At 39.5% G+C, this 13,037-nt stretch overlaps 1 protein-coding gene across 5 annotated transcripts in view; it reads left to right on the forward strand.

Annotated features, from left to right (window-relative positions):
• The window catches only part of NAIP (NLR family apoptosis inhibitory protein), a 55,203-nt gene that overhangs the window by 33,248 nt on the left and 8,918 nt on the right, over positions 1-13,037 (forward strand). For 4 of the 5 annotated variants that reach the window (XM_019631167.1, XM_019631168.1, XM_019631169.1 and 1 more), the window contains exons 8-12: positions 263-314; positions 4,439-4,538; positions 9,606-9,687; positions 10,707-10,764; positions 10,865-12,979. In XM_019631167.1, coding sequence (XP_019486712.1) covers positions 263-314; positions 4,439-4,538; positions 9,606-9,687; positions 10,707-10,764; positions 10,865-12,979 — 2,407 coding nt within the window. Of the gene's footprint in view, positions 1-262; positions 315-2,429; positions 2,553-4,438; positions 4,539-9,605; positions 9,688-10,706; positions 10,765-10,864; positions 12,980-13,037 lie in introns of all 5 variants that reach the window. The other variant, XM_019631171.1, reaches the window with a different exon arrangement.

Consider the following 13,037-nt stretch of genomic DNA (forward strand, 5'->3'; position numbering starts at 1 on the left):
GATCTGAACCGGGGCCCTCTGGCATCCCAAGCCAGTTCTTAACCAACGCGCCACTCAGCCAGCCCTCTTTTCATTTCTTTTGCACTGCATAAAAAAATTCCAACATTAATAGAAATAAAAATTAAAGGAATGATCTCCAACAACCCTGTCACTCAATCCAATGAAATTCTTCACTGGGAAGGGGCTCTTTCCATTTTTATTCATAGATTGGTGAGTCAAAGTCCAAGTCAAAGTTGATAACTTGAATTTTAATTTCCTTCAGGGGGAACATTTTGTGAATTCCTGGATCAAGAGAGATTTACCTATGGCGTCAGGTAAAGGCTCAGACATATTCCAAAGCCTTTGCTTATTTGTTTCTTCTTTTGCTTTTCTTTTGTCCTCATCCTTTTTTAAAAAACCCTTCCATTTTTTGAAAAAAGATTTTATTGGGGAATCGGGGAAGGGAAACAGACAAGTTGCTATCCTTTTGTTCTTCAGTCTAGTTGTGGAGGGTGACACTTCACTGGCCCATGTTGGTATTATCATTGTGCTCTTCCTGGGTGAGGCAGTTGCTCGCCGGCCATTGGACAGCCGCTCACGGCAGCTCATGGCAGCTCACGAAAGCTCACGCCCGCTGCTGGCCAGCCCCACTGCAGCCTACACAGTCGCCGGCGACTCACAGCAGCCCAGCTCCAGGTCGAGCTGTTGTTCACCATCTTAGTTGTAGAGGGTGCAGCATCACTGGACCTCATGTGGGATCCAAACCAGGGCCCTGCTGCTCAGAGCTGACGTCCCAAGCCAACTCCTAACCAATGCTCCACTCAGCCGGCCCAAAACCCTTACATTTTCTTCCTCATTTTATGGTGCCATAGTCATTAAAAAAATTTTTTTTCATAAGATTTCTGGTCTTCTGGAGTGACTTAGTTTTTTAGCATAAATGAGCATAGGGAAATATGGCAGGGTGGGTCCTTGACTGACACTTCCCCTAAAACAATTAAAATTTCTGGATAAAAGTGTTTTGAAAGCATTCTTAAATGGACCTGTATCTGTTAAGAAACTAAGTGTGAGATAATAGAATGTATATATATTGGTCTCTGCCCAGTTCCTGGCACAGAGCTCCTAAAACCCTTGTAAATTCCTGAGCGATTCAAGCATCTTTTGTTCTAATGAGGTGACTTTGGGTGTGCTCCTGAATGGGGGCTGGTCACTAAAAAGACCAAGCCATGATTAGAAGCTTGGAATTTTCAGTCTTGCCCCCTATTCTCCAGAGAGAGGAGAGGGGCTGGAAATGGAGTTAATGATTAATCATACCTACATGATGAAGCCTCCATAAAAATCCCAGTAGTGCAGGGTTTGTGGGGTTTCCAGGCACGTTAATATATCCACTTTGGGAGGGTGACGCACCCCAACTCCATGGAGACGGAAGCTCCTGCTCTCGGGACCCTCCCAGGTCTCACTGTATGTATCTCGTCATCTGGGTGTTCATCTGTATCCTTTACCATATCCTTTAATAAACTAGTAAACATAAGTCTCTCTGAGCTCTGTGAGCCACTCCAGTAAATGAAGTGGAGTGGGAGCACGCCTGTGGGACTGAGCCCTTAGCCTGTGGGGTCTGACACTGTCTCTAGGTAGAGAGTGTCAGAATTGAGTTAAATTGTAGGACACCTAGCTGGCGTCAGAGAATTGCTTGATGGGGGAAAACCCCCACAAGCTGGTGTCAGAGGTGTTGTGAGTGTGGTAGTAGTGTGAGAGTAAAGGAGACACACAGGAGGAAAAGGTTGAGGTTTTCCTCAATATATTAAGTATATGTAGATTAACAATGAAGTGATGGCAGAAATCCTGGGGTTAAGTGGAACACTGAAGCAAGCTTTAGAAATTAGAAATTAGAAAAAATTCGAAAAAAATTAGAAAATTTGCAGAAACTATAGTTAACATAAGTTTAATTTTAAAGTCCTTATAGCATGCAGACAACAGGAGCCAAACCCCAAGACCCACCCAAGGTGGGAAGTCTAATGGAAACCAGTCAGTCCATAGAGTGGACACCCCAAAGGGCAAGAAATAAATCTGCCTGCTTTTAAGGGAGCTACAAGGAAAATTTGCCTCTTTTCAAATCTTGGGAAGCGAGTCTCCTCTAATTGTTTTTGGTTTTATTCTGATGTTAAATTAAGAAATAATTTTTAAAGATTTTATTATAGAAAATTTTCAACATATACAGAAGTAAGACAATAGTATATACATACCCACCACATACCCACCACTCTGCTTCAACAATTTAACTCGTGGTCAAGCTTGCTTCATCTAAACCCCTTTCTTCTTTTTTACCTCTCCTCCAATTATATTGAAGCATACCCCAACCATCATATCATTCTATCTGTAAATATGAAAGGATAACTTGAGCACGGATACTTGCAATATGAAAACTTGGTCTTACCATACGTCTTTTATTCAAGCTCATTGCAATGACAGCATCTTTGCTAATGAAGAACTAGGACTGGACTCGTTTAAGAACTGGCCCCAGGCTCCCCCTATGGGAGTTACAGCTCTGGCCAAAGCAGGCTCTTTTACACAGGTGAGCCAGTAGTTTCTGCCAAGCTCTTGCCTTGCTGCTCGTTTAAAGCATGCATATACTTCACGATCCTGGGCTTTGTATTTATCTAGTCTCAACAATCTCCACTCTTTCAATCTTTCTTTATATATTCCTTTTCCTTGCGGTATCAGAAATCCTCTCCCAGTTTTCCACACCTCCCTTAGGTAGAGAAGCTCCAAACTTGAAACCTTAAGGTCTGGGCTAACAATGAATACAAGTATAGGTATGCTCACTTCAAAAGTCTGCTTTACACCACTTCATTTTTATTTAAGACATCCATTAGTACAGGCAGACCTCAGAGATATTGCGGGTTCCATTCCAGACCCCTGCAATAAAGCAACTATTGCAATAAGAGAGTCATAATATTTTTGCTGGTGGAAGATCTTGCTTTCAATTTGTAAGAGCTGCAACATCTGTGAAGCACATTAAAGCAAAGGGCAATAAAATGAGGCATACCTGTACCTGTTTTCACTAACAGAAGAAATCTGAAGAGGATTTTTGTTTTTATGAAAAAAGGCGAACAACGAAAAGTGTTCAGCATTTGTTTTGTAGTGATTCCTTATATAGGGAGCGAGCACCCCCAAGCAGTGAGAGGGGTGCCGCCAAGCTTCCCTGAGAGCTACATTCAGCATCTCAGCGTGAAGCCTCCATAGCTTTGAACTGTCTTTATGAACATCTGTGCTTTATCTCGACTTATTTTGTGATTCCATTAGCAAGATGTGTTCTAAGGTAATTGCTTCTTCACTTTCTGCCATCTCAGCTTATGAAAGGTTTCATAGGAATGCTGTACTTTCGGATAGCAGGGGAAACCTGTATTGTGGTTGGGATAATTACCATGTTTTACTGTCTATACTTGACTCTCCTCCCCACCACCACCACCTCACCCCATCCCCTGGAAACTGTCACATGACCTTTCTGCTTCTATCTCTTTAACCAGAACTTAGTAGTCAGATGGCCATACCTAGTTAGTTATAAGAGAAGCTGGGACGTTTATTCTATTTCCTGGATGGCAATGTACCCAGCTAAAAATTGGCGTTTCTGATTCTATGGAAGAAGGAGAGATACTGGGAGCATGGATAAGCAGTCTTTGACACTCTCTTCTCAGAAGAGAAAATCAGAAATACTTTTTTTAATGATTCCTAAGCATGTAGAATCTTCCACCAGTTCATAGTGTTCTCTTTGGCTGCTGGTCATCAGGAAGTACTACTCTGTAATCCAAGAAGAGTAGGCTGGTTCCCCTCAGCTAACTCTTCCTGGCGGTACAGGAAGGTAATCAGGGAAAGGATATTGTGTCCTTCCTTGGTACCTTGCTGACCTTCAGACCAAACACACAAACTAAGTTACAGTGGCGGTCTATGCAGATCTTTTACTGAGAGGTCAAGTAGATATCACAGAGCAGCACAGAGTAGGGGAATGTAGAACAAAAGGACAGCAACTTGTCTGTTCCCCTTCCCCGATTCCCCAATAAAATCTTAAAAAAACACACCCCAACTTATTGAATGCCTAATAAGTGGTAGGCACTCTTCTAGGTCCATGAGATTCATTGGTGACCAAAACAGACAAAAATCTCTTCCTTCGTGGAGCTTTGATCCCACACTCTGTTTGCAAACCTTTTGCTCCGTAGGGAGGAGGATGGGACAGGGAGAGGGTTCATCAAAGTGCACGATACATAGGCGCATTCATGACTATTTCTCATTAAACCATTGGTCTTGTATAGAATATCGCCTCATAGGTGACCCAACTAGTGACTTTGTCACAAAATCTGATTGGAAATGTAAGTAGAGTTTTGCTAATAAAGGCCTGGTGGTTATTACCCACATCACTTGACAAATAAACATGCCAGTGGCACTGATCAAATTTCCTTACTTCTAGATATAAAGGACATCATCCAGTGTTTTTTCTGTGGAGGATGTTCGGAAAAGTGGGAGGAAGGTGATGACCCATTAGAAGATCACACCAAACATTTTCCTAAGTGAGTGGAATGAATATTTTGTGTCTGTGAGTTTGGATGTACTTTAACAATTTTCCCCTCATTTTCTTCCTCATTTGGTCTTCTGATTAAATCTTTGCCCACCCCTCTGATTCATACGATGAAGGATGAGTCTTTATCTCTTTTATCCCCTTGCTCTCATAATACCCTTTCCATTTAGCCATCCTCTCTCATTATAGTTACAGCATAGTTTTGGTTAGATCAGTATTTTTACATTATATGTATTTTATATTATGACTACATAAATGCTATGCAGAGCTGAACCTGTAGTAAATTATGATTTATTTTCCCTCCCTGTACAAGTTTTAATTTTTGTAGAAAGTAATTATTGTCTTGTTAGTGCGTTGCTTACTTTTTTATTTTTTGAAATGAAATTCATACATTAACCATTTTAAAGTGCATAATCCAGTAGCATTTAGTACATTCACAATGTTGTGCAAAGACCCCCTCTAATTCCAAACATTTTCATTACCCCGAAAGAAAACTCTGTACCCATTAAGCAGTCATTCCCTATCTCCCCACCCCACTCTTGCTCCTTATAGCTACCAATCTGTTTTCTATCTCTATAGATTTACCTATTCTGGGTATTTCATATAAATGGAAGCATACAATATGACTTTTTGTATCTACCTTCTTTCACTTAGCATAATGTTTTGAGGTTCATCCATGTAATAGCATGTATCAGTATTTCATTCTTTTTAAATATTTCAATTTATATATATTTATATATATATTTCAATTTATATATATATTTAATATATATAAAATATATTGTATAATATATTAACATGTATTTCAATTTATATATATTATATATATATATTTCAATTTCTCCATATCCTCATTAATATTTATTTTAAAAAAAACTATAGCCGTTGGCTTTTTTTTTTTTCCATGTCTTTAGCACTAGTTCAAATTCTCCCAATTGTTTAAATCTCTCCTCCAGTCATTTGGATCGATAAGATATCCCATCATTTTCATTTTATCGAAGGCATCTCCAATATGAACTCTTTATCCTATAGTCATCTAGGATCCTGGGATCTTCCTTCATGGTCATTCTAAGGATTACTACTGCCTCTCTCCTGTGTTGTAGGTCTTGTGTCCTGTATCTAATGTTATTATTTCCTTGGTTTATTCACTCATTTTGGTGGAACACTCCTCCACAGTTCCCTGGGAAAGATTGCACAAGAGATACATGTTTCTAGCTTGTATACAAGTATAATGCATATCTATACACACACTCTCTCTCTCTCTCTCTCTCTCTCTCTCTCTCTCTCTCTCTCTCTCACACACACACACACACACATTTGTTTGGTAGTTTAGCTGGGTGTACAATTCTAGTTTGGAAGTCATTCTAATACGGAATTGTAGAGGCATTGATACATTTTCTTATAGCCTCCAGTGTTGCTGTTGAACAGTTCCATGCCTTTCTGATTCTTAATCCTTTGATTGCAAACTACTTTCTCCCCTCCTGGAAGCTTTTAGGATTTTGTTTGTTTCCAAAGTGTTCTCAAATTTCATGAGAAATGGCTATTTAGTATTTTTTTCTGTGGATCTTTAAACACTTTTGGTTTATTTATTTTTCACCCACCAAACTCTTCAGAAATGTTCAATTTCAAGAATAAATTTGTTTTCACTTTGTAATTTGTAAGAGTTTTCCAGAAATAAATATTCATTCATACATGCAGATCTTAAAATGAATACTTCCGTCTAATTCTAAGATTCTAAATAGGACACTGCTTTGAAGGAGTTTTGACAGAAGTGGTTGCTTTTCTAATATAGGTTTAATATATAATAAATTCTTGAGAACAGTGGGGACATTCTTCTTAATTCTTGGAAAGATAAGCTTGGATGCAGTATCTAATTTTGCAGTCTAATTTTTTTTAGAAGTTTTTTTCTAGAATGATATCAACTCCCCTTTTGTGTGGCTTTTACTCTTCCTCTGCCATTTTTCTAAAATTAAAAACTAGGATGCCTCCAAAGGAGTACCTAAAATACTTATTATGATTTGAAGGACAATAATAAAAGAAACCAATAAACCCACCACTAAAGTTAAGAAATTGAATATTACCAATGCCTTAGAAGGCCACTGTGTGCATACCCTCTCCAATTTCAATTATATCCTTGTCCCTCCAATCCAGAGGTAAACATGAACCTGAATTTTGGGTTAATTATTCTTTTGCTTCACTTTATGGTTTTTCCAACTATGTATGTATCCTTAAACATATTGAACTTTGTCTTTTCTGGAAGTGTAAATAAATAGAAGCATACTGCATGGTATCTCTGTGATTGACATAATTTGCTCCACATTGTTTTTGAGACTCATTCATAATTGTGTGTAGAGTTGTGGTTGACTTGTTTTCACTGCTATCTAGTGTATTATTTTATGAATATATAGTAACTTATCCATTCTATTCTTTTTTTTTTAAGATTTTTATTGGGGAATTGGGGGGACAGGAACAGTGCTGGGGAATTGGGGGAAGGGGAACAGACAAGTTGCTGTCGTTTTGTTCTTCAGTCTAGTTGTGGAGGACGTTGCTTCACTGGCCCATGTTGGTATTATCATTATACTCTTCCCGGGTGAGGCAGATTGGTTGCTGGCCTCTGGACGGCCGCTCATGGAGGCTCTTGGAAGCTCACACCAGCTGCCGGCCGCTCACACTGGCTGCCAGCCACACACGGTAGCTCATGGCAACCCAATGCAGCAGGGCCTGCAGCCTACGCCATCGCTGGCGACTCACTGGCATCCCAGCTCCAGGTTGAGCTGTTGTTTACCATCTTAGCTGTAGAGGGCAGTGTCACTGGCCCTCATATGTGGGATCCGAACCGGGGCCCTGCTGCTCAGAGCTGGCATCCCAAGCCAGCTCCCAACCAACACACCACTCAGCCGGCCCTATGACTTTATATTTAAATTGAGTTTCTTGTAGGCAACATAGTTGGATCTTGCTTTTTTAAGTCTGACAATATCTGCTTTGTAATGGGAGTGTTTAGAATATGTATATTTAATGTAATTACTGATATATTTGGATTTAAATCTATTTTGCTATTTGCTATTTATCCCATATCTTCTTTCTTTTCTCTTTTCCTGACTTCTTTATTATTTTATTTATTTAATTTTTTTTAAGATTTTTATTGGGGAATTGGGGGGATGGGAACAGTGCTGGGGAATTGGGGGAAGGGGAACAGACAAGTTGCTGTCGTTTTGTTCTTCAGTCTAGTTGTGGAGGATGTTGCTTCACTGGCCCATGTTGGTATTATTATTGCGCTCTTCCCGGCTGAGGCAGATCAGTCGCTGGCTGTTGGACAGCCGCTCGTGGTGGCTCCCGGCAGCTCACGCTGGCTGCAGGCCACTCACGGTAGCTTATTGCAGCCCACTGCAGCCCTACTGTAGCCTACGCTGTCACCAGCGACTCGCGGCAGCCCAGCTCCAGGTCGAGCTGTTGTTCACCATCTTAGCTGTAAAGGGCAGTGTCACTGGCCCATGTGGTATCTGAACCGGTGACCCTGATGCTCAGAGCTCGCGCTCCCAAGCCAACTCTTAACCAAGGAGCCACTCGGCCAGCCCTTGACTTCTTTATTTTTTAGTATTCCATTTTATCTCTATTATTGGTTTATTAGCTGTACATCTTTGTCTTTTTAGTGCTGCCTGCTCTAGAATTTACAATGTGCATGTTTAACATATCACAGTCATCTTCAAATAATATTATAACACTTGACATATAATGTATGAACTCTGTAACAGTATACTTCTATTTCTCCCCTCCTATCCTTTGTGCTATTGTCATATATTTTATTTCCATATATATTATAAATCTCACTGTATAGTGTAATATTTTTGCTTTAAATTATCTTTCAAATACATTGTAAAACGAGAAAAAAATGTCTTTACATTTACCCACTTAGTTATCATCCCTGGCACTCTTTATATTCCTTTGGTTAAAACCAAGTGGAGTTCCATCTGTTATCATTTTCCTTTTAACTGAAGAACATTTCTTATAGTGCAGGTCTGCTGGCAAATAACTGTATTGGCTTTGTTTGTATGAAAACGTCTCTATTTTACTTTCCTTCAGAGTCCTTTTCCTTGATGGGTCTATCGGCATAGCAACCTTGGACAGAAACATTAAAAGTCCTACTTGCCATTTTCCTGCAGCTACCGTTGTATTCCTAGACTCACCTCCAAGTATGTAGGGAAATAAAAATGAGTGTCCTCTTGCTTTATCTCCTGCTTTCCTGTGATTCTGCAGCATGAAAATGAGCCCAAGTCAGTTGGTTGTTCCTAGTTTTCCCATTTACCTACTCACATTTATAGTTCTCACCTATCCAAGTTAATCATTTTGGGCAGAGCTCTTTGGAATTTTCTCCCTTGGTTCTTCAGGTAGACATCATATCTGAATTTAGAAGGTATTTACATCCAGTTTCATGATGTCTGGCAAATGGTTTTTGGAGAGTATGTTTGTGGCCATTCTTTAGTCTTCATATTGATAGAGGTTGTTTTTTTTTTTGTAACTTTTTATTTGGGAATAATTTTAGATTTAGAGAAAAGGTACAAATATAATACAAAGTTCCTATATTCCCATACCCAGATTCCCCTAATATTAACATCTTTTACATTTCCATGGTACACTTCTCAAAATTAAGAAACCAACATTGGTACATTAATATCAACTCCAGACTTTACTTGGATTTCACCAGTTTTTCTACTAATGTCTTTTTTTTGTGTGTTCCAGAATCCATAGATGGAGTTTCCTTCTCTGTTCTTAATTGTTTAGGTTCATTTTAGCTGGCTTCATGGATAAGTGTTCAATATGTACGCATTCCACCAAATTCACTGGTTATCCCCACCATTAATTTATAAACCATTTACATTTCTATTGCTAAGAGCCACGTATAAATGTCTTGTTTGATAATGACACTGACAGAGCAAATCATTAGAAACGTTAATTTTAAATTTAATTTTTTTCATTAAAACCCCAACAGTGTTTTTAAAAACCTGATGCATATGCTTACTTGCCTACAACTATTTTTATAACTTTTAACTTTTGTGCTTAGTTGTCAGTTTCTCCAAAATATAAAGGCCTCTGCAGAAGTGATTCCAGACCTTCAGAGCCATGGTGAACTTTCTGAATTAACGGTAATGAACAACACCATCTTGTTTATTTTAGCAGTATGTGATTGAAACTATTTTTGAACAGGGGTTGCTCATCATAAATATGTAAATAAATCCTACAAATATCTATTAAGCACCTATGATGAGCTAGGTGCGGATGGGGATACTACGATAAACAAGACATAATTATCCAGCTTCATGAAATGTAGACTCAATCCCTTCTACTTTGGGGCTCAGACTCTTTTAGACTTAGAGGTGGCTAGCATCCAGGCTGCCTGGATTCCATCTGTGATCTTCATTTGGAGGACAGTAAGGACTGACTTGCTACTTGGCTGTTCTAGGGGCTGGAAAGTTATCTTTCTTTTACAAAAGCAAATGACCAACCAAATCATAAACCTAAATAATAGGCTGACTCCTTTAAACTGAGAAATCCTTCATAGTTCTCTGGGATATAAGCCACTATCAATTACACACACACACACACACACACACACACACACACACACACACACACACACACACCACACCCCTCATTAGAGGTTATATGTTAGGTATATTACATTTGTTATTCCACAGAAAGAAAACAAAGTAACCTGCTATTTATTTAATTCAAATTTTATATTTGTGAGCTGAAAAATGAAATTGAAAAAAAGTTTGGAGATATATAAGTACCTTAATTTTAAAGGAAGAAACAACCTGTCTACATCCCAGGTATGTAATATTAAAAATGTTAACCACTAAGGTCAAAAGCTGTATCTAATGAATTTTGGAGGGCTGTGTTACACTGGACGCTGATTCTGATCACTGGGAGAGTAATTGCCACTTGACTCATGCATGAAATTCACAGTATGTGTACCACCTAGGAGCCACACTTACAGATGTCTGCATATCATTTATTACTTCATATTTGTAGCACTCTTCCCTTCAATTGGCATAAATATTTAAGGGTGGGCTGTGTTTAGATGTTTGGTTCTCAATTGTAACATGAAACCCCACCTTTTTATACAAACTTTGATTATTAATAGAGGATTTTGTTTTCAAAGGAAACCCCAAGTGAAAGCAACCTTAAAGATTCAGCAGCAGTTAGTTCTATCGTGCCAGGTAAGTAGCACATGGGGTTATATGTATGTGTATATATATTCGCATGTAGGGGTTTTTTAAAGAGTGTTTGTAATTGTGCCTCCTTTTTTTCTCTCCACAGAGATAGCCCAGAGTGAAGCCCAGTGGTTTCAGGAGGCAAAGAATCTGAGTGAGCGACTGAGAAAAGCCTACACCAATGCCAGTTTCTGCCGCATGTCTTGGCTTGAGGTGTCTTCCTGTCTAGCCACCGACCGTTTGCTGGGTTGTGATCTGTCTCTTGCTTTAAAACACATCAGCACTCCTGTGCAAGAGCCTGTGATGTTGCCTGAGGTCTTTGCCAACCTGAACTCTGTCATGTGTGTGGAGGGGGAAGCTGGTAGTGGAAAGACGGTCCTCCTGAAGAAAATAGCTCTTCTATGGGCATCAGGATGCTGTCCCTTGTTAAACAGGTTCCAGCTGGTCTTCTATCTCTCCCTTCGCTCTACCAGACTGGAGCAGGGGCTGGCCAACATCATTTGTGACCAACTCCTAGAGACAGAAGGATCTGTCACTGAAATGTGTCTGAGGAGTATCCTCCAGCAGTTAAAGAATCAGGTGTTATTCCTTTTGGATGACTACAAAGAAATGTGCTCAGTCCCTCAAGTCATAAAAAAACTGATTCAAAAAAACTACTTATCAAGGACCTGTTTATTGATTGCTGTCCATACAAACAGGGCCAGGGACGTCCGCCAATACCTAGATACGATTCTGGAGATCAAAGTGTTTCCCTTCTATAATACTATCTATATATTACGGAAGTTGTTTCCACACAATATGTCCCTTCTGCAAAAGTTCATGATTCACTTTGGAGTGAATTCAAGTTTGCAGGGAATTCAGAAAACTCCTCTTTTTGCAGCAGCAATCAGTGCTTATTGGTTTCAGTATCCTTTTGGGGAGTCCTTTGATGATGTGGCTGTTTTCAAGTCCTATATGGAATGCCTTTCCTTAAAGCACAAAACTTCAGGTGAACTTCTCAAAGCAGCTGTGTCTGCCTGTGGTGAGCTGGCTTTAAAAGGGTTCTTTTCATCTTGCTTTGAGTTTAGTGACGATGACCTTATAGAAGCAGGAGTCGATGAAGCTGAAGATCTAACCATGTACCTGATGAGTAAATTCACCGCCCAGAGACTGAGTCCAGTCTATCAGTTTTTAGACCGTGCATTCCAAGAATTTCTTGCTGGGATGAAGCTGATTTTACTCTTGGATTCGGATAGGCAAGAAGATCAAGATTTGGGACTTTATTATTTGAAACAAATTAACTCATCCATGATGATTGTAAGTCCTTGTAACAACTTTTTGAATTACATCTCCTGCTACCCTTCAACAAAAGCAGGGCCAAAAATTGTATCTCACTTGCTTCATTTGGTGGATAATAAAGAGTCATTGGAGAATATATTTGAAAATGATGGCAACCTGAAGCACCATCCGGAAATTTTGGAGAGGGAGGTGCTATTATTTAGGATGTTGCGGCATTTATCTCCACAAGATTACTTTTCTCTGGTTTCAAAACATTTACTGGCTCTTGCCTTAAAAATTGCTTATCAAAGCAATGCTGTTGCTGCATGTTCTCCATTTATTTTGCAATTCCTCCAAGGGAAAACCCTGACTTTGGATGTGCTTAAGTTACAGTATTTTTTTGACCACCCAGAAAGCCTGTTATTGTTGAGGAGCATCCAAGTCTCCATAAGAGGAAAAAAAAGGTCACCCAGAATGGATTATTCATTCCTGGAAACATGTTTAGACAAATCACAGGCACCAACTATAGATCAGGACTGCGCTTCTGTCTTTGAACTTATGAATGAGTGGGAGCAGAATTTAGCTGAAAAAGAAGAAAACGTGAGGAGTTTTATGGATATGCAACGCAATGCACCACCAGACATCAGCACTGGCTACTGGCAACTTTCTCCAAAGCAGTACAAGATTCCCCTTCTGAAAGTCTATGTGGCTGACAGTGACGGTGTGGACCAGGAGATGCTCAGGGTCCTAATGGCAGTCTTCTCAGCTTCACAGCACATTGAACTTCATTTAAAGAACAGCAGGGGCTTTATTGAAAGCCTCCGCCCGGCTCTTGAGCAGTATAAGGCCTCTTTTACCAAGTGTTCCATAAGCAAATTTGAGCTGACTGCAGTAGAACCAGAATTGCTTCTCGACCTGCTTTCCCTGGAATCTCTTGAAGTTTCAGAGACAACCCAGGTACAAGGTATACCTGAATACATTTTAGCCAGCTATTCTTTTATAAATAAATAAATAAATAAATA

This window comes from Hipposideros armiger, unplaced genomic scaffold (genome assembly GCF_001890085.2).
Source record: "Hipposideros armiger isolate ML-2016 unplaced genomic scaffold, ASM189008v1 scaffold_984, whole genome shotgun sequence".
Lineage (NCBI taxonomy): Eukaryota > Metazoa > Chordata > Mammalia > Chiroptera > Hipposideridae > Hipposideros > Hipposideros armiger.